We start from the raw sequence: 21,778 nt of genomic DNA on the forward strand, positions 1-21,778 counted from the left end.
TTTGTCGAATCTCTATGACATGGAGGGTTGTGTTACGCAGGCGACAGTTAACGTAACGTAAAGTTTTGTCGAATCTCTATGACATGGATCAACTCACTAGTAGAAATACTTGAATTTCCTGCGGATTTACCTGCGGATTTTAGCTAAAATTCCGCAGGAAACACGTTACCTGCGGATTTTCCTGCGGTTTTACGTCCCCAGCTAAAACCTTCGTGGGTAATATTTTCGGCAGCAAGTTCCGCAGGTAATTTCGGCAGCAAGTTCCGCAGGTAATTTCGGCAGGTAAATCCGCAGGAAACTTCCGCAGATAAATCTACAGCAAATAAAATCCGCAGGTAATTTCTATCTCAAATTAAAAAAAATTAAAAACTTTTGAAACATTATAAAAATCTAAAATATTTTTATAATGTGACTAAGTAATCATAATATAAAAATAAAATTATAATTTTAAATATTTTGAATTATAATACAAATTTATAGAACAAGTTACTATAGAAAAATAAGGGTTAATAGTACTTTCACCCCCTTGTAATATTAGCGAATTTTGCTTTTTCCCCCTCCCTACCTTTTGGCAACGGTTTTTTCAAAAAAACCGTTGCCAAAACCTGCCTTTGGCAACGGTAGGGGGGTAAACCGAAACACGCTCATATTACAGGGGGATAAAGTACTATTAACCGAAAAATAATAATATTCTCCAGATTTTCAACTGCGATATATTCGCCCTGTGAAACCTTGAATATATTCTTCTTCCTATCAATAATCTTCATGCTTCCAATGTTGGAAAGCAACTATCAAATATATATGTAATCTTGGAAAGCAATATAGTAATAAAGAGAATGAGCAAATACTGTTAACTGTTAAGAGTGCTTTCCTTCTCCAATGTTTGAAAATTGTTGTGGCATCAAAAATCGTACTACAAACATCAATGGTAGAAATCAATGCCGGATTACATTGCAGACTTACCAGCTTTAGAGACACTTAGGCTGTGAATGAACAACTTCATTAGTGAAATTACCCTTAAACTTGTTAGGAACTTTGTCAGAGAATACTAACAGTTCATCTCAGCCAGTTAGTTTTAGATTCGAACAACTTGATTTGTCAAACAATGCCTTGTCTGGTCCTTTACTAAATTCACTCTCAAATTTCCCTTCCCTTCAAAACATTTTGCTTGGCAGAAATCAATTCTCGGTCCAATCCCAAGCTCCATTGGAGGACTAAATCAAGTGCCAAAGCTTGATCTTAGCAGAAACTCATTATTCAGAGAATCTCCACCTGAAATTTAACACTGTGTTGAAGAATAAATTCAACCCAACAGCCACCTCTTAATCTTCCTTCCCTTTGAGAATCTCACATGGCTTTTCAAGCCAACTAAAACCAGGAAACTTACTGACATTTCTTTCCTTCATCACCTTTCTCACATTCCCAACCTCTTCCCAATCACCTTCAGTGGCATAAATATTTGATAGTGTAATAAAGCCACCAGGTCCTTTTAGCTGCATTCTCATCAATTCCCCAGCCATCTTTTTAGGAAGATCTCTAATTTATAAATAGTCTAAATATATCATTTATTCAATAAATCTAAAAAGTAGAAATTGCTTATAGAAGAGAAAAGAATGAGAGAAATATATTGTAAACACTTAAAGAAAGAGTTCCTCACACTTCACTCTACTAATTACATTAATATTATGACCCAATAATCTATTTCTACATCTTTCTATAATTTTCTTTGAGCTATCCCACTAATAGTAACAAATGAGCTAACACTTTTTAAATTACAGCTTTAGTGACACTCCTCAAATTCTATCACTTGGTTTATATTTAAATTAGTTTGGAAGTTCTAAAATTCCCCGAGCCAAAGAAACCAAAGCAACTAATGAAGTCTTAAAAATCCCAACTTCACCAATCCAAATACCACACACCCATATAAAGAAAGAAAGAAAAAGGCATAGTGCAGTCATCTAAAGCCATTCAAACACTAAGTGAATAAACATATGTTTGACATATGCTTCTAGATTAATTGAGAAGTGAGAACACCTTTTATCTGTTTATTTGCCACAGATGCCTAACTAAGTAGAACAATTAGTTAGAAGAAACAAGAAAACAATGCAATCATTCTCTTTGGTCATATAAAGTTTAAGGCTCAATAACAGTAACATATAAAAGTATCCACTTACTGTTTCGGTGAAGTTTTAATCTGGCCGCATAAAGGTGGTCCTGCTTCTGTAACTAGTTCACCATACGCTACATATCTCAGTTCCAAATTGCATTTAAATGGAAACATTAAAACTTGGCAGTTTACACAGCAGAGCAAATGTACTAGAGCTCATACTTTCTTCTTCAAATCCGCAAGCATTTACAGTAGTCTCCTCTTTGGCGGATATTCTTGGCTGATTTCTTGAGACACTGCCTGGCATCGCAGAAAAGATGTCTCCTTCGTCCCTCCCTTTCACTATTGTACAATTTTGGGGAAATTGATAATTTTAGTAAACTGAACATAAACAAAAAAGAAGCATGAAGTCATCAAAACAGTAGAAACAAGAAAGCACTTAGAAACATAATTTGGATAGGAATCCTAATAAATCTTTTTCCCCGCCATATTACATGGCTATCTCTACAAAAATCTATCAGATCAGAGTCTCAATTTACTGAGCCTAATGTAATGACTTATCAACCCATATTGGCATCCATTTTTCAATATAATGAAATCTTTCCCATCTTAGTTAGTTAGTAAAACATGAAAATCTGGAGAAAGAAAGTGCGTGGATAATACAATGCAGAGTGCAGACATGTTTTATTTTCGCAAAAATCTCATGATACAAAACCATCTCTCTTTCGTAAGCAAACAAGGTCAATCCTTAATAGGTTTGGGTGATATTTAACGCAGCTGTCAACTTTTAATAACCCTCCACTAGCTGATGTCGTCCATGTTTCATGTATGGTCCAAACAGAACAATATTGGGATTTGGGAAACTGCTTAACTGATCAATATATGTCACATAAAAATAGTAGTATGTTTAAACCCACAAATAAGTCTCACTTTGCAAGACTATAATGAAGCATAACACACAAAGGAAAAGTCTATTCACAAAAGCTAATCCCCTTAAAAATTACAAAACAATTAAATCATGATTAGCCAAAATAGAGAAAATGCATTGCTGTCAAACCGGGGCTGGTAATAAATATTAGTAAATTTTAAAAAAGGGTTAGAAGTGGATTATACCAGCTGCTTTAGCAACAACAGCTTTGTAAAGAACAATATTAAAGAACATGTAACGTGGAGATGGCTTGCAACAAGTTCCCTAATGATTCCTTCTACATTCATTAAAGCTACTATTTATCTCCGAAGAGCCTCTGCAACAACAAAGCCGAAGAAAGAATCAACATCATAACCAATTCACAAGTTGCAATTTGAACATAAATCATCAACAACACAACATCATAACATAAGAAAATCAAAACTGAAGCAAAAAGAAGAGAGAATCTGGTTGAGACATTTCATCGAACACCTTGTGAATCAAACTCAAACTGTAGCAGAACCCTTAATTGAGTCGAAACAGTAAAAATGCAAAAATTTCAAAACGCAACCAATTTTGAACATAATACGTAAATCAAATTCTAAACTGAAACAAAACTCGATTTGAAATCGAAACAAACCTGTAGCGAAAACTTGGCTCGAATGCAAAATCTGAACCATGAAAAAGCTCTGCTGCAATGCACAAAACCGAGGATTTAACTATATTTAGATCAAACTTTAGTGAGCATTTTAACCTTGAACTGAAATCTTCACCCCCTAATGAAATAGGAGGCTGAACGATACAAGAATTAATTTGCTGCAATGCACACTCACAGAAAAAGGTTGTTTGAGGACATCAACGTCCTTCGAAAGATAGGGACAAGGTTGGAACAAAATGTTCATTGGATTATAATTCAACATGAAAACATAAGCTGGTCTTATTACGTGGCACGTGGCAGCCACTATTCTAGTATTAATTAACTACTACTAGAATTCGTGCAGCACACAAAGAAGTGTATCTACAATAACTGATCCAAGATTGGATAAGTAAATTTATATGTATATTCCAGTAGAATCACAAAAGAGGACCATAAGGGAGGATGAACATAACCCAAAAATATCATAAAATAGTAATAAATTTATGAATTTACTTCAAATGATGGCCCCTAACATCATTATTGGATTCAAAATAGGCCCTTTTACAAAGTGCGGGCAATTTATGAAAGAAATATCACACTGTCAATTAAGAAAGAAGACGAGAAGTCTATTGGGCAATGACTTAGCTCCCCTGTACTCCTGACAGAGGCTTCGACTGACCAGAGCACAAACTTACTCTGATACTCGCCACTGCCAATGAAGCAGTTCTGAGAAAAACTTCACACCGCTTCCTCTCATAAAACCATTTCCAGCATGAAGTAATTTGAGAACATGTGACAATTCAATTCTAATTGTTATCAAGCTATTGCAGCTGTTTTCAGGTTGCATATAACTCAAAAGTATAGAAACAACATACCTTCTCTCTTCCATTCTCTCAAAATACTTTGCTAAGGCTAGAGTTCTACTTGTTGAAATCCCCTAAAAATATATTCACCCCCTCTCCCATGAAAGGTCAGCTCAGGAGCATTTTTCATTGTTCTCAGGCAACTTAGCATCCCTTTTTAAAGACTTCTATGCGGCATGCAACTTTTCTATGCGGTGGGAATAATCTTCAATGTTTATCATTTCCTTGGTGTATGAAGGCACTAACTTGAAAATTTGAAATGAAAGCAAAGCAACAAATTTATTAATGTCCATTTAGACTATAATGATTGGAAAATTAATTAGAATTTCCACTAACATGTTCTATCAATTGGAAAAGGGCTCAATAGCACGATAATTACTCCTACAAATTGTATTCCAATGAACAATAATTACTTCTCATCGGCAATAGTACGAAATGGTAATAACGACAATAATTCTATGCTAATATGCAAACCAACATCAATAGCAACTAAGAAACACAACAGCAACAAATCAAAAGTAAAATAAAAGCAAAAAGAGGAAAAAATTCCAGTGAGGCATTTTATCGAATACCTTGTGAGCAAGATCGAAAGCTGCATTTTCTTCTCCTCGTCGCTTCAACCGGTAAGCATTCCTCCATTCTCAGCTTTATGATATCGTATGCTTGCTGTAACTTTAACTCAAACTGAAATTTATATTGAAATTGAATCACAATTAGTTGTAGCATAACCCGTAATGGAGTAAAAACCGTAAAAATGCAAAGAATCACGAATCAAAACTAACCTGCTCTGAGTTGAAATTTCGAGCACAAATAGATTCTGAACCCCCAACGCGAATCAAATTCTGAGTCGATAACAATTCGAATCAGTTCTGAAATCCAAATCCAACCAATTCAAGACCAAGAGAATCTGCGTCGTAGTTGTTGTTGTGTAAGAATTGAGAGGGAGAGAGCATGAGTTTGAAAGAGTGTCGCAAAAAAGAGAAACCGAGAAAGCTTGAGACAATGCCCGTGAGAAAAAGCTTGAGAGTGTCGCAAATTATATTATACTCCTATATAACTATATTTCTCATTGTTCTATTATAATAAAACTAGTCAGAGACCCGTGCTTCCGCACGGGTGAGTTTTTTTTCTGGTGTAGTATTTTTGTAATGATATGAATAATATAAATAAAAGGAATTATAAGCAATATGCATAATTAAAAGGAATTGTTTTACTTGAATAGAGTTAGAGTTTTATTGATTGCTTTGTTATACTCCCAATTCTTTGATAACCGAATATCCATAGGAATCGTTTTGAAATTTAAAAATAAATACTTTAGTTTTCAAATAAAAGTTATTATTGTTTAAAATAAAATAGGCATTGTATTGGAAGTGGCCCTTAAGATTAAACATTATTATCGTATTCATGTGCTAATTTTGTGTGTAATAAATGACCATATAAAAAAGGACATGTGAGTTGGAGAAAAAATAAAATTTTAACAAATGCAAATGTAAAATTTTAAATATAAATGAAAAATATGAAATAATTTACTTAATTGTAAATTTAACAATAATTATATAGAAAACAATGATCCACAAAAAAAATGTTTAAGATAGGTTAAGAACACAATAGCAAAATTGGGTCAGGTAATTTAATAATTGACGGTCCAACAACAATTAAAAGAAAATGTTATAGATCACTATGGTTTAATTATAAATGAAAAATGATCATATAAATTCAATTATATTAAATAATCATATTAAAAAATACTATAAGATGGAGATAATAAAAATGAAATATTAACATTTAAAAATAAAAATTATCTCTCAATTAATAGTAATTGTTGATTAAAATAAAATAGCTACTATGTTGATAATGGCCCGTGAAATAAAAAAATAATTTGATGCGATATAAAATATATTTAAAAACAAATGTAAAATAAACAATAATCATGGAAATTTAATTGTATTAAATAATGATAAAAAATCGTGAGATGGAGAAAAAAATAAAAATAAAGATATTATCTCTCAAATAAAGACAATGATTGATTAAAATAAAATAGACATTATGTTGATAGTGACCCGTGAGATAATAAATAAATAAATAAATAAATAGAGAAAAAAATTAAAATGAAAGTAAGAAAGTGTGAAAAAATGTGAGAGAAATTTGAAATTTTAATTAAGATAGAGAAAATGTGTAATGATCGATTAAAAAAATTAAATATTGAGTTGATAGTGGCCCGTGAAATAATTAAATATTTTTGGGAATAATAATTAAATGATCGATTATTAATATTTTTTGCGATAATAGATAAATGTAGAAAAATTAAAATGAAAGTATGGAAAAATGAAATGTGAAAGAAAATTAAAATGAAAGTAAGAAAGTGTGGGAAAATGAAATGTAAAAGAAATTTAAATATGACTTCCATCATCCATGGTTTACATGTAATGTCATCATTCATGCAATAAAGTTGTAAGGAGAATGTTATTTAATTCGGACCAATGAAAAGCTAACACTTGGGGCATTCATTCAATAAAGTTGAAAGAGTGAATACTTAATTTGTTAGTTACAAAAATGACCTTTTATTAGTGCAAATAAATTTTGGTGAAAGGGTAATTTAGGCAATTTGGTCAATCTATTATTAATGAATAGATAGTAGAAGTAGATATATTTAAATGATTGTATCTTAATTTGTTTCTTATTAAATGCAAAAATTAATTTTTATATTCTATAACATAAATATATATATATATATCAAAAATTTTATATTTTTAATTTTAGTAAAAAAAATTTTAAAAAATAACATTAAAATTAAAAACTAATTAGAAAACACTATAAAAGTAATGAATAAAAAAATAAAGATTAAAAATTTCAATCTAATTTTATAAATATCAATGATTATAAAATATATAAAATTATGTTTTAAATGAAACTTAAAAAAAAAAAAATACACTTATAGTGTAAATTAATTTTACACTATCCTTACATATTTAAAAAACCTCAAATTTTGACTCATAACTAAAACAAACATCGCAAGTATAATTATAACTTCTTTTTTTGTAAAATATTGTAACATTATTATTTACAAACCCATTACAAAAGTTATATGTCATTTGTCAAAAATAAAATATTTTATATGTCTATTCATGCTACTATTACAAAAGTGAACCAAAAGCAAAATCTAAGTTGTTGGGTGAAAATTAAGTGTGAATTTTAAATAAAAAAAATAATTTTTGATAAAATTTAAAGAAAACTTATTATTATTTTTAGAAAATATTTAAATCTATTAAGCTTTTTTGAAAAAGAATAATAAAATCTATTAGGTTTTTTTTGCAAAAAAAAAAAAAGTTTTTATGTTACAAGACAAGTATTTTATATTATTTTTTAAATTACAAAAATAAAAAAAAACTACAAAATAATTCGCAGCAAAATCCGCAAAAAACTTTCCTGCGAAATTACCTGCGTATTATAGTTTGATTTTACTTGAAACAAAATTCCGCAGCAAAATCCGCAGAAAATCTTCCTGCGAACTTACCTGCGGATTTTGTATTGTAACGAGATGTTTTGGTTGAATTATATATTCCGCAGTAAAATCCGCAGGTATACCTGCGGAATTTCCTACTAATTCTTGATCCGCAGGAAACTTATTTAATTTAATAAAGTCCTAGGAAAATCCGCAGGTATACCTGCGGAATATTTTCCGCAGGAAAATCCGTAGGTAAATCGTGTATTTCTAGTAGTGACTAAAGCATGGTTTTAGATAGAACATTATTGCGAAAGTTGATTCATGTAATCGACCTCACTTATTGGGACAAGACTTAATTATTGGTTGTTGTAGCAATTTAAACCACCACATAGCCCATAATGTCTCCGCCATAATCATGCAAAACTTTTAACATTACATGAGTCAAGTCGAGAATGCGTTTGGTTGAGATCCTTAATTCAGCACATCCAAAATACTTGTGGTTTCTCTTTTAAAAAATTAAATACAACGACCATATACGAAGATAATACTGCATGCATCGCTCAATTGAAATATGGTTACATTAAAGGAGATCAGACAAAACACATTTCTCCAAAGTTCTTTTTTACTCATGATCTTCAAAAGAATGGTGATATAAGCATCCAACAAATATGTTCATGTGATAACCTTGCAGACTTTTCATAAAGTCACTCCCAAGTAGAATTTTTAATTAACTAGTACAAAAGATTCGTCTTCATCGAAGAAATGACTGTTCAACTAAGGAGGAGAAATAAAAGGATATTGTACTCTTTTTTCTTCACTAAATTTTTTTCCACTGGGTTTTTTCTTGTAAGGTTTTAACGAGGCATATCCTCAATGGACATCCAAGGGGAAGTGTTATGAATATTTATAATAGTGAATGTCCATCCTTCTTCTTGTTTTTCATCTTCCTATTCCCCATTAATAGATAATGTGGTGCGCGGAAAGTGAACCACTCACGCTGAAAAAGCTTTTCAGGAGAAACAGGGGTTTGCCCATTCGATTGGGGAAGAGAACGCGTTACAGGGAACTTTTAACCTATCCCGCGGGGAAGAAGGGAAACAAATCTAAATAAACCCTAGGTTGAGGTAGGTGTGGGGAGAATCTGAGATCGAAGGATTGGGAGGTTGGTTATACAGAGGGAAGGTATTAGCACCCTAAGTATCCGTAGTATTCTACGGGAGCCTTTCTGATTTATTTTTGCTTGTGCTAATTGGGTTGTGGTACTTGATGTTTATTGGGAAAGTTTCTCCTTTGTGTAAGGAGAGAGAGTGATGATTGTTTGAAAAGATGGGAGACCTAAATAGGTTTTTTTTTGGTTTTGTTTGCTCATAAAGACTCTTGTGAATCTCAAGCCTACATATCCCTAGAGGAAGTTAGAGCAACTGTAGTTTGGGGAACTAGTAGACAAATGATTAAACTTTTGGTGTCTTGTTCAAAGATCAAGATTGAAGTTAAGAGTTTGATTTTTGATAAGAGAAAGAGACAAGTTGTCATGTTAACGGAGAGATATCTCGCCTATTTCACCACAATCAATTTTGAAATTAACAGGCTGGATTTTGAATCAACAGAGTATGCCGCTTACATCACCTAAATAGAAAATGTTTGATAATGTTTGTAATTTTGAATGTGGTGTAATAGAGGAAATGTCTCTTCTATAGAGATGAATCATGTCTCACTTGTGGGGAAAAAATTTGAATTTTGAGTTTCTTGTACAAGGCCCAAGATTGAGGCTTTAAAGAGAGTTTGAAAATTGACTCTATTGAGGATTACTCCACTAGAATTTATTTGACTGGGGGAGTTTTATCTATTCTGTACGAAGCCCGGACTTGAGGCTGACTTTGAAGGGAATTGTATTTCTATCTCATACAAAGCATGAGATTGTGGCTGACTTTGGTTGGGAAAAGAAATTTCTGAGTGTGATTGAATTGATTTTTTATTTGAGACTTAATCTGTTGAGGGATCATATTTCTGTCTCATACGAAGCATGAGATTAAGGCTGACTCAATTGAGGATGAATTTGAGATTTTCCATATATCTTGTTCTTGAGGAACTGACTCATTATTAGGGGGTTAGGAGAGAATCCTAAATACTTGAATGATTGTGATTGTATAATTTGAAGATTTGAATTTTTCACAGGGATTGACTAAAGGTGACTAAGACATGTCCTATGCTTTTAGGAAGCCTGAGGGTCCTTGTAATAAAAGCTCAAGAGAAAGCTGAGGAAACTTCTAAGAAGCCTGTGGGTCCTTGTATTCCGAGCCTGTAATACAGTGAACTGACTTTAAAGAAATGTCGCGGTAAGCAAGAGTCGCCACCGACTTTTATTTTATCCAATTTAATAGAAAGACTAAAAGAACAGAAAAAGACCTTTTAAAAGATTTTGAGTTCGGGGGTAATTTATACAAAGGGAAGGTAATTTATACAAAGGTAATTTAAAGATTCTGAGCGAAAGGCCGTTGAAAACGGTTATTTTGATTCAGTATTTATAGGAGTCTTAATGTTAAGATTCAGAGTGTTCATTCATTAGTATAGAATCTAACATAAACTCAAAGTATTTGTGTTATTGAGGAAAGAGTCATCTAAGAAATGTACGTGTAAACACCATCTTTTATTCAATTTATAATTTATATCATTCCAGAATTTACTTCTAGCAATTTACTTTCAATTGCCTTTATTGCACTTTCTTTACAAGTTTCTTAAGATTACTCTAAAGATTCACTTAGATCAAAACAAACATTATTACAAGATTATGAATGCTGTCGAAGTATTCTTAATTTCAAAGAATAAAGTTTAAAATAAGAGAACATGTCCAAAGATCAATCTAGTAGATCCTATGAGTAACCAAGAACTTTTGTTTTTGGAAGACTAGCGCTTAATTGTTTACCAAATTTCAGGGTAAACAATAGCATTACTCATTAATAATACTATTCTCAAAATACACCCACAATTCACATTTTCATAAAATGCATCACATAAACACAATGCGACTCAATGCAATACTCATGCATTTGGTACCAATCACCTGTTACTTTATTCGGTTTTTGCATTTAAACCGGGTCTGTCCCTTAGACTAATAACACAACAAAAAGTTTGTTCCCTAAGCTTTCAAACCCCACTATAGGTTTCAGACAAGTCACTAGCTCCCACGGAACTAACGGACATCACCCCTTGATCAAATGACGCATGTGCAATTACAACAACCATATGCAATTATGACCATTCCCTAATCTTAATATTCATGCATATCTACAATAGTTCATCGCACTTGAATTATAACACAATTGCACATACATGCACATATTCACAAACCATTCATTTGCAATTCACAATCATTGCACAACTGCTCCAAAACAGCACCATAACACATAACAAGAATGCACAAAATCCTTCCAATCCAACACTAATCACACGTATTCGTAAAACATACAAGTTTCATGTTCTTACGAAATAAGCGTTTAAACCAATCAAATACCTAGTTTTAAACTCCACAAAATTCACAGAAAATCAACATAAAAATATAAGTATACAGAATATGAATTCAATTTTCCAAAATATGCATTTTTCGATCCCAGGTCCCGCTAAGGCAAGCTCGGCCACACTAAGTGCCTTTTGAATGATCCCGATAAGCTGTTAGAACAAGATTTGGTTCTACATTCAATATTTAAGTTTTGATGATAACAATATATATTTGTTATGTAACAATTTTGTGCTCTAATAGTTTCTTAGGTGTGCATAATTAATATTTTGGTTGATTAAGGATTGATGTCCAGAAAATCATCAGAATCAGCGTCAACACACATTAGAAGAACTATTCATCTCAATTCTAATGTGACATCAGCAGTTCTAAAGAATGTTTAATGACTCATCAGAAAAAGGATTTACAAATGATTCTGAAGCTAACCTACTCTTCAAGATCAGAAATCAAGATTTCAAGCTCAGATAAGTTTTTGCTTCCAACTCAAAAATCAAGAATGCATCATTTAGATAAGCTGCTGCTTTCAACTCTGAAGACTTATTTCTGGCTCTGAAGAATATTTTCTCTTGGAACGTCTATGTTACATGATCTCTTCCATGCTTTCTCTACTTCAGATAAGAAGTACATCTCAAAAGAAGAATGATCATATAACTTGCACTAGAAGAAATATGGTACAACAATACATCATCTTTTCCACTACTGCACGATGTATTATGTGATTCCATCATTGGTGTGCTCTTTGTCCCCCACGACCTTTGACATCAAGCTGGAAGGAAAGTTTCATCTTAGAAATATCTTAGAGAAACGGTACTAAACACTCCATTGTGAGAAATCTAGTTTATAAGAATCTCTAGAACACAAGAGGTGTTGCTTATTAGATTGTGTTAACATTTGTTCTAAACTGTTTATGTTTCAATCTACTTTTTAGAAGCAATATCTTGTAAACATTATCATTTCTAAATCTATTGAGATTTGTATTCCTCAAGTGACTAGGTTGTTAGTCTGTATACTTGAGAGCACTAAGGTGTCTTTCTAGACTCTTAGAGGTTGTTTGTAATCTTTCAAGATTAGTGGAGATTAAGTCATTTTCTATGGCAAAATCACCTTAGCGGGTGGACAAGATTATCCTTTTCTAAGGTGAACTTGTATAACCGAACGTGTTCTTATTCTTCTTCCTCTTAACTAACCCATTGACTTTTGTGAATAGTTTTTCTACAAAGAAAAGTTTTTAGAAAACCCAATTCAAACCCCCTTTCTTGTGTTTTTCTCTACCTTCATAAGCGGCATCTGTGATTGGCAAAAAAAATCCTGCGATAACAGCATTGTACCAATCGCGATTTTTGGCCTCAAAGCCCCATTCCAACATCAATATCTCTGCGATTTCAGACCATATAACACATATATAACATGTATTTCATTCCAACAACATCATAACACAATCAATTCATCGTATTCACGGTTTATCATCAAAACCTAACTATCACAAAACATACAATTCAAAAGATTTCACATCCTACATATACCTACCCACCATATATCATCATACAATTCCATAATAACGCAAATAACCCACCCTTACCTTCATTTCTGATTGATTCTTTGAATTTCTCTCTTGGTGTTCTTCCCTCTTTTCCTCTTTTCTACGTAAACCCTTTTTCTCTTCTCTTACTAACTTTTCTAATTATTTTTACCAAAATACTAGTAACTAATACTAATTCCCCAAAATATAAGTTAATGGACTCCTTATTCACACTCCAACTAATTCGTCACATTCCACTAATTTAAGCCCGTTACTACTATTTTCATTATTTCCTACACTTACAACTTAATTAAATTAATCCTCCATTAACCGACAATATCTCTTAGATAACTCAACGATTTGATGTTCTCACACCGACTAACCCATCACATCGAATAATTTAAAACAACCAATTATTCACAAACCATACAAATAATTAATTAATAAAATACAATAAAATAGATATAATTAATGAATAAAAATCAGGGTGTTACATCTACTAGTAAACCTGCACCAAAATCTCCTGACACATGCAATGTCGGGTCTAATACAATTTGTGACATGCCTAAGACTGCAATGATTATCTCTGTAAAACTCAAATTCTTAATGGACTAGCTGAAGTAATTGTAATTCTCAGAGTTAAGATCACAATATATGAAAAGGAAATATTTAGATCAATCTCACAATTTGAAACAAATTGTAAAGAAATATAATTACTTTGGTTGTAAGGTGTGCAAGCAAGTTTAAAGTTAAATTAATTACATTTTTTTAAAGATCTTTTACACACAGTGAGATATATAAACATTGCCCTTTCAGACTAGTGATCTTGATTCTAAAAATCACAACTGCTTATGCGAGTCCATTAAGAATATGATTTTACTGAAATAATCATTCTTTTTCCATAAGAATAATTCTTTCCATAGCTTAAACTCCTTCTCTTTAAGTCATGCATGCAACAATTTCAAATGCATTAGACATTGTATTGTTTGTTGTAGGAGCAAGAACAACAAGAATTTCATCAACCAAAACATTGGAAACCTTTTTTGTGGTTAAGAAAAATAGTCTTTTCTATTGCCAACATTTTAAATGAATTTTCTTGAACTTGAACGGTTTGTTAGAGATAACAGAAGGTTTGTTAGAGATAACAGAAGTACCAGTAACTTCTTTGTCAATCATCACAGTTAAAAATGTCTAAAAATTATTATGGGAGTAGAAAATGTATTAAAATTGTTGTTTTTGTTTATTAATTTAGGAATCGATTTTAAAATATTTCACTCAAGAAAATATTTGGTTGATAATTGTACAAGACATGCGATCAACCACGATATCCCTAGGATAAAACAATCTAGTTCAAATTCTTACGGATACTACTGCACTGTAGATAATCGATCAAGAATTATATCTTTTATGGTATGAAGACCACTCGAATTCGATATGTAATTGTATATGACACAATGAATTCATTCAAAAAAATAAGACAAAAAGGAAACTTCTTTAAATATAGCATATTAGAGAGAGATGAGAGAAATTTCAATTTTACATTATGGAGTGAAAATAATAAGGTGCGGAGACCTTTATTTATAATTGAAGTTTGAAACCAAAAAATGAGAGAATAGGGGGAACAAACTTGACTAGTCTTCCTATGATTAGATGAACGAGAAAAACTTGCATGGATACGAACATAAATCATGAGTGTTAGGAACAACCAATAAGAAAAGAGAGAATTTTAAATTTATTTAAAATTTAATTTTTTTTTAATTGGATTCATGGGGTGGTTTGTGATTGAGTAGGAGAGAGAAAAAAATATTTTTATTTTTTAATTAATAAAAAATTGTGATTGGTTGTTTGTATAGCCACCTGTTATGTTTGTGCTCATGCAAGTATTTCTCTAGATGAACAAGTTCCAAAAAATAGAATTTATAGGAGAAGAATGTGGGGTTATTGATTGACTCAGCTAAAGCAGTTGAAGGCTTAGTCCGATGTGTAATTAATAAAACGGATGAGAATAATGTATTTACTGAAAAATTAATGTTAAATTATTTTATTTATTTCTGAGATAACAAAATTAATATATCACCCAAACCCAAACCTGGCCCGATCGAAACAAACTGAAATTGTCAGTCAGACCACGACGACAAACACAATGTTCACGGGAGGTGTTTTTTCTCCCATTTATAAAATTGTGTACCCCATGAAGAACTTATTGAACATTTAAACTGGAACTTATCTCTTACTACCAAACTCTTCAATCATTTTATATCATAAAAATGTACTGTCGTGGAAAGATTATTTGCAAAGTCAAATGATGGATCTTTCTTGTGTCATAAATGATGTGTTTCTTTTTAGAGTGAATAAGGAAGGAGTAACTCTAGTTGTTCTAAATGGAGCTTAGGTGTTTTTGTATGATTAATTGTATTTGAATCATTTTTGTATTATTACTTATATAAATATTTTTATATCAAGACATCCATAACAATAAATGATATTATATGAAATTTGAGAAAATTAAATAAATCAAACTTTAAAAATAATACTGATTCATAATGATACAACACATAGTACAAAATACATCTTTTAATAGAAGATAGCCTTTATTATAATGAAGACTTTATTACAAACCACACAACATTGATCATAGAAAAATTATTGAAGAAAATCAAAACACTTATTAAGCTTAATACAAGGGGGGAGGAGGTGAACTATATAAATATGGATTATATGGTGTAGGTGGAGACTTATAAATGTAAGGAGTTGGTGAAGGATAAGATGGAGGTGGTGATGAATAAATGTAAGGTTTTGGAGGAGAGCTATAAACATAGGGAGGTGGAGGAGGGGATTTGTAGACATATGGTGGAGGTGGAGAATCATAAACATATGGTGGTGGTGGTGAAGGAGATGGTGGGGGTGGAGACTTGTAGACGTATGGAGGGGGAGGTGAAGGAGATGGAGGTGGTGGTGACTTGTAGACATATGGAGGAGGAGGTGAAGGGGATGGAGGTGGAGGTGATTTATAGACATATGGTGGTGGAGGAGAAGGTGATGGAGGGGGAGGAGACTTATAAACATATGGAGGTGATGGATATACATAGGGTGGAGGAGGTGGTGACTTGTAGACATATGGTGGTGGTGGTGGACTACTATAGACATAGGGTGGTGGAGGTGGTGACTTGTAGACATATGGAGGAGGAGGTGGCGACTTGTAAACATATGGAGGTGGTGGTGATGGAGATGGTGGAGGAGGAGATTTGTAATAATATGGTGGAAATTTGTCGACATAAGGAGGTGGTGGTGATGCAGATGGTTGAGGTGGAGATTTATAGTAATATGGAGGGAATTTGTCGACATAAGGTGATGGTGGAGATTTATAGTAATATGGAGGAAATTTATTATCATATGGAGGAGGAGATTGATAATTATATGGAGGGAATTTATAAGCATATGGGGGTGGAGATTGATAGTTATTATATGAAGGTGGTTTGTAAGTGTAGGGTGGTTGGGGATAGTTGTTGTATGGATATTGGCCTCCATAGTAAGGCTTATCATCGTCAGCAATAGCAAAAGTAGTAAAAGCAATTATGCAAAATGCTATTGCATATATGAGTCGAGGCCATTGCCTCGCCCCAATTGAGATTCCCATGTTATCTCTTAGTAAACAACCTTATATATCTTTTATTTGGTGTTTAGAAGATTTGTTGTTTATGATTGCTTAAAGTATATGGATTGTAACTCTTTATATAGTGTTATGGCCTTCAATATCTTAGACTTTTTAAAGTTTCTTGGCAAAGTGGCTACACATTTTTATTATAGATGTTTTGCTTTCATAGGTGATGCACCCTTCTTTTTATTACCATTTTATATTTCAAATTGAAGTTTACAAAGTCATGGTACCACCGTACCTGTTAGATTTGATCAAACATTTTTATTTTATATTATAGACAATTTGATCTAATATTTTTAGTAAAAGAAAATGCAAACAATATGTTTTGGCAAGTGAAAGGGACTGTCTATAACTTGACTAATGATATTGATCAAAAATCAAATTTAAAGAAACAATTAACCGGCAATATTCCATGAATAGATAAATTTAAATATTCATGATGATTTTATAATTTATGCAATTTTTATATAAAAAATGAAGTAAATTAAATGTTTCATGTAAAAATAATATATTGTTTCATTAAATATGGGTAAGAGTAGAACATTTTTTATTGAGTCAAGAACATAGATATATGTGAGAAACACTACAACTTCATCTAAAACTTATGACATAGGTAATAGGTTTATAACATCTATTTTCTAAAGATGAGACTTCAAAGGCACAATTATATCACAAAAACACTTATTTTTGGGAATTATATATATATATATATATATATATATATATATATATATATATATATATATATATATATATATATATATATATATATATATATATATATATTCATACTATGTTTTTTAGTATATATTTTTTAAAGGTTTAATGGAGATGTATTAGAAATATATTAATATTCTATTATGTATATAAATATTTTAAAATTTTAAATTTTATGAAATATGTGTTTATTATTGATTAATAATGTAAGGTTAATTTATAATGCTAATAAATCAGTTTTTTTAATACCCATGAAAATACGTAAAAATGATACCGCGACCTAATACGATAGATTGTGGAAAAGAAAGTAAGGGTAAAAATCATAGCCAAAAGTTTAATTGACTTGGTGCATAAATTGTCACTATCTGTCTTAGTTGATCTACCTTCATACATAACGTGTTACTTTTATAAACTTTTTAATAAGTTTTTTTTTTTTTTTGACTCAGTAAGATGTTAATTTTCTAATTCTTGTAATCACTGTCATTGTATGTACATATTTAGCCTCTTCTTTAAAACAACCATGAATCTTTGATGTGTTCCACCCTGCGTTCGACGGAGGAAATAAAAGTTTGAAATATTAATTTTTTTTTTTTGGTGGTGTACTCATAATTTAATTAGAGATTGTATATGAAATTCTGTTTTTCTTTAAGGACAGATATCAAACGGGATGTGCTGACTGGTTAAATAAGAATTTTACACAATTGACACAGTTTAATTTGTAAAAGATGACGGAGGAGAAAAAAAAATATCATTTTTATCCCTTAACTTTATTTTTGGGTCTATTTTGGTCCCTTAATTTTTAAAACATTCAAATAAACCTTTTGAACACTTTAGTGTACCACTGCATCATGTTTATTTTAGGTTTTTTTTTTTACAAATAAAAATGAAATTTCCACGTGTTTTTTAGAGAGAGAAGCTCTTACTTCTCTCTAAAAAACTTATCGTGTCCTTCCCCTCTCTTGGTCCCTAGGGTTAGGGTTTTCTCACCGGTTTTGTCTGGTTTTGTCCCAAATTTCTTTTTGGTTTTCTCCTTTACTTTTTGGTTTCTCCTTCTCTGGTAGAAGATCTCGGTGTCTTTTCTCTCTCTCTCTCTCTCTCTCTCTTTCTGTTTCGTTCGTTTTCTCATGGATAAATGGAGGGATATTTCTTTGTCGAAGGAGGAGGAGGAGGGTGTTACGGCGGAGGTGGAGGAAGTTTCCGGAGAGGAAATTTTTCAACGAACTTTGACTAGGAAGTTGTGGACAGACAACAATTTTAACGCTAGGGCTTTCACCAATACCATGATAGGGGCTTGGAAATTGAAGAATCAGGTGGAAACTCAAGAACTTAGCAAGAATCTGTTCCTTTTCGTTTCGCCACAAAAAGGGATCTGGTGAGTGTCTTGCGAAATGGACCTTGGAGTTTCGATAGGAACCTTCTGGTTCTCACACGGGTTTCGGGGGAGGAACAACCATTAGCACTAAACATGCACTTTGGGGTATTCTGGGTCAGGATCTACGAACTCCCCTTAATGCTTAGAACAGGGGCGATGGCGAGGAAGCTGGGTGGAATTTTGGGTTCGCTTGAAGAAGTAGACCAAAATGACGCTCACAGAAATGGAAGTTTCCTCAGGATAAAGGTCTCTATTGATCTCAAACAACCTCTGAAAAGGGGAACGGTGGTTCGTTTTAAGGAGAAGAATCTGCGGGTTTACTTTAAATATGAGAGGCTTCCAACTTTCTGATTTGTGTGTGGTAAAGTAGGGCACCAACTGAAGGACTGCGAATCAGTGGGGGAATTGAGTGAGGAGGGTGTTAGAACAAGATTTGTTCTGATCAATTATCTTAGTTTTGATGATAACAATAATATGAATTTTGCTTAAGATAATATGGTACTCTAATCCAATGCAATTTCCTTTTCAGGAAATATATAAAGAGTATGCATAATTCAGCGCTCAGAAGCTTTGTCTCAAAGGGTTCAGCATGCAACATCAGAACATGGTCTGGCAAGACATCAGAAGATGGTCGAAGCAGAATCAGAACATGGGTCTATGGAAGCATCAGAAGAACAAGAGAACAGAAGCACTGAAGTTCTGATGGTATCACGCTCAGAAGCACTTCAAGGTCAGAAGATCAGAAGATGCTTTGCACCAAGCTGTTTGACTCTGATGATATTCAAACGTTGTATTCACAAACATCAGATCAGAAGGAAGTACAAGTGGCAAGCTACGCTGACTGACAAAAGGAACGTTAAAAGCTACTAAAGGCTACGTCAGTAGACACAGCGTGAACAAGGCTCGAGGTAGTTGACAAAAGCGTATAACATTAAATGCGATGCTGTACGGAACACGCAAAGCATTAAATGCACTCAACGGTCATCTTCTCCAACGCCTATAAATATGAAGTTCTGATGAGAAGCAAGGTTAATGATTTCTGTACCAAAACAACTCATATTAACTTGCTGAAACGCTGTTCAAATCAAAGCTCAGAATCTTCATCTTCATCAAAGCTCACTACATTGCTGTTGTAATATATTAGTGAGATTAAGCTTAAACGTTAAGAGAAATATCACAGTTTGTGATTATCGCTTTTAAGAAGCATTTGTAAAACTCTTAGAATTGATTACATTAAGTTGTAAGGAACTAGAGTGATCGTGTGGATCAGAATACTCTAGGAAGTCTTAGAGGTTATCTAAGCAGGTTGTAACTAGAGTGATCGTGTGGATCAGTATACTCTAGAAAAGTCTTAGAGGGTATCTAAGCAGTTGTTCCTGGAGTGATCAGTGTGTGATCAGAAGACTCTGGAAGACTTAGTTGCTGACTAAGTGGAGAACCATTGTAATCCGTGCGATTAGTGGATTAAATCCTCAGTTGAGGTAAATCATCTCTGCGGGGGTGGACTGGAGTAGTTTAGTTAACAACGAACCAGGATAAAAATAACTGTGCAATTTATTTTTATCTGTCAAGTTTTTAAAGCTACACTTATTCAAACCCCCCCCCTTTCTAAGTGTTTTTCTATCCTTCAATTGGCATCAGAGCGCCGGTTCTAAGGTGCATGCACTTAACCGTGTTTAGAAAAGATTCAGGAAGAGAAAAACGCTTCAGTAAAAGATGGTTGATGAAAGTGAAAAGTCTACACCTGCATATACATCTGGCTCTGCTGAGCAATACAACGGTAACAATGGTTATACTAGACCGCCGGTATTTGATGGTGAAAACTTTGAATACTGGAAAGATAAACTGGAAAGTTACTTTCTTGGTCTAGATGGTGATCTATGGGATCTTCTGATGGATGGTTACAAACATCCAGTAAATGCCAGAGGCGTAAAGCTGACAAGGCAAGAAATGAATGATGATCAGAAAAAGCTTTTCAGGAATCATCATAAATGCAGAACTGTTTTGCTGAATGCTATCTCTCATGCTGAGTATGAGAAGATATCTAACAGGGAAACGGCCTATGACATATATGAGTCCTTGAAAATGACTCATGAAGGAAATGCTCAAGTCAAGGAGACTAAAGCTCTAGCTTTAATCCAGAGGTATGAAGCCTTCAAGATGGAGGATGATGAAGACATTGAAAAGATGTTTTCAAGATTTCAAACTCTTACTGCTGGATTGAGAGTTCTTGACAAGGGATACACCAAGGCTGATCACGTAAAGAAGATCATCAGAAGCTTACCCAGAAGATGGGGTCCTATGGTGACTGCATTCAAGATTGCAAAGAATCTGAATGAAGTTTCTCTGGAAGAGCTTATCAGTGCCTTGAGAAGTCATGAAATAGAGCTGGACGCAAATGAGCCTCAAAAGAAAGGTAAGTCTATTGCATTAAAATCCAATATCAAAAAATGCACTAACGCTTTTCAGGCTAGAGAAGAAGATCCTGAAGAATCAGAATCTGAAGAAGAAGATGAACTGTCTTTGATCTCCAGAAGGCTAAATCAACTCTGGAAGACCAAGCAAAGGAAGTTCAGAGGCTTCAGAAGTTCAAAGAAATTTGAACGTGGAGAATCTTCTGATGACAGAAGATTTGACAAGAAGAAGGTCATGTGCTATGAATGCAATGAGCCTGGACACTTCAAGAATGAATGTCCAAATCTTCAGAAGGAAAATCCCAAGAAGAAGTTTCATAAGAAGAAAGGTCTTATGGCAACCTGGGATGAGTCAGAAGATGATTCAGACTCTGAAGATGAGCAGGCTAACTGTGCGCTGATGGCGACAGAAGATGACGGATCAGAATCTACATCAGAATCAGATTCTGAGGAGGTATTTTCTGAACTTACTAGAGATGAGTTAGTTTCCGGTCTAACTGAACTTCTGGAACTCAAGTCTCAGATCAGTCTCAAATACAAAAAGCTGAAAAAGCTATTTGAATTTGAAACAAAGAAGCTTGAGTTGGAGAATTCTGAATTAAAAGAAAAACTTTTAAAATTATCC

At 32.9% G+C, this 21,778-nt stretch overlaps 1 protein-coding gene and 1 long non-coding RNA gene across 4 annotated transcripts; both read right to left on the reverse strand.

The window, feature by feature from the left end:
- Positions 1–466: 466 nt before the first annotated feature.
- LOC131628853 (uncharacterized) lies at positions 467–5,535 on the reverse strand. 3 transcript variants are annotated; one of them, XR_009291913.1, is made up of 5 exons: positions 5,297–5,535; positions 5,087–5,198; positions 4,527–4,759; positions 3,655–3,706; positions 467–3,351 (listed from the first exon to the last, which is right to left on the reverse strand). It is a non-coding gene; the product is annotated as an uncharacterized LOC131628853 (long non-coding RNA). The 3 variants fall into 3 exon arrangements; XR_009291912.1 differs by having other exon boundaries at positions 467–2,449; positions 3,221–3,351; positions 4,527–5,198; XR_009291911.1 differs by having other exon boundaries at positions 4,527–5,198.
- Positions 5,536–15,497: 9,962 nt separating this feature from the next.
- On the reverse strand, positions 15,498–16,707 carry LOC131628876 (extensin-2-like). The gene has a single exon (XM_058899683.1). It carries the CDS (start codon positions 16,627–16,629, stop codon positions 15,667–15,669), a length of 963 nt encoding a protein of 320 aa, XP_058755666.1. The 5' UTR covers positions 16,630–16,707; the 3' UTR covers positions 15,498–15,666.
- Positions 16,708–21,778: the final 5,071 nt, after the last annotated feature.

The sequence above is a fragment of the Vicia villosa genome, unplaced genomic scaffold (genome assembly GCF_029867415.1).
Source record: "Vicia villosa cultivar HV-30 ecotype Madison, WI unplaced genomic scaffold, Vvil1.0 ctg.000487F_1_1, whole genome shotgun sequence".
In the NCBI taxonomy this organism is placed as follows: Eukaryota; Viridiplantae; Streptophyta; class Magnoliopsida; order Fabales; family Fabaceae; genus Vicia; species Vicia villosa.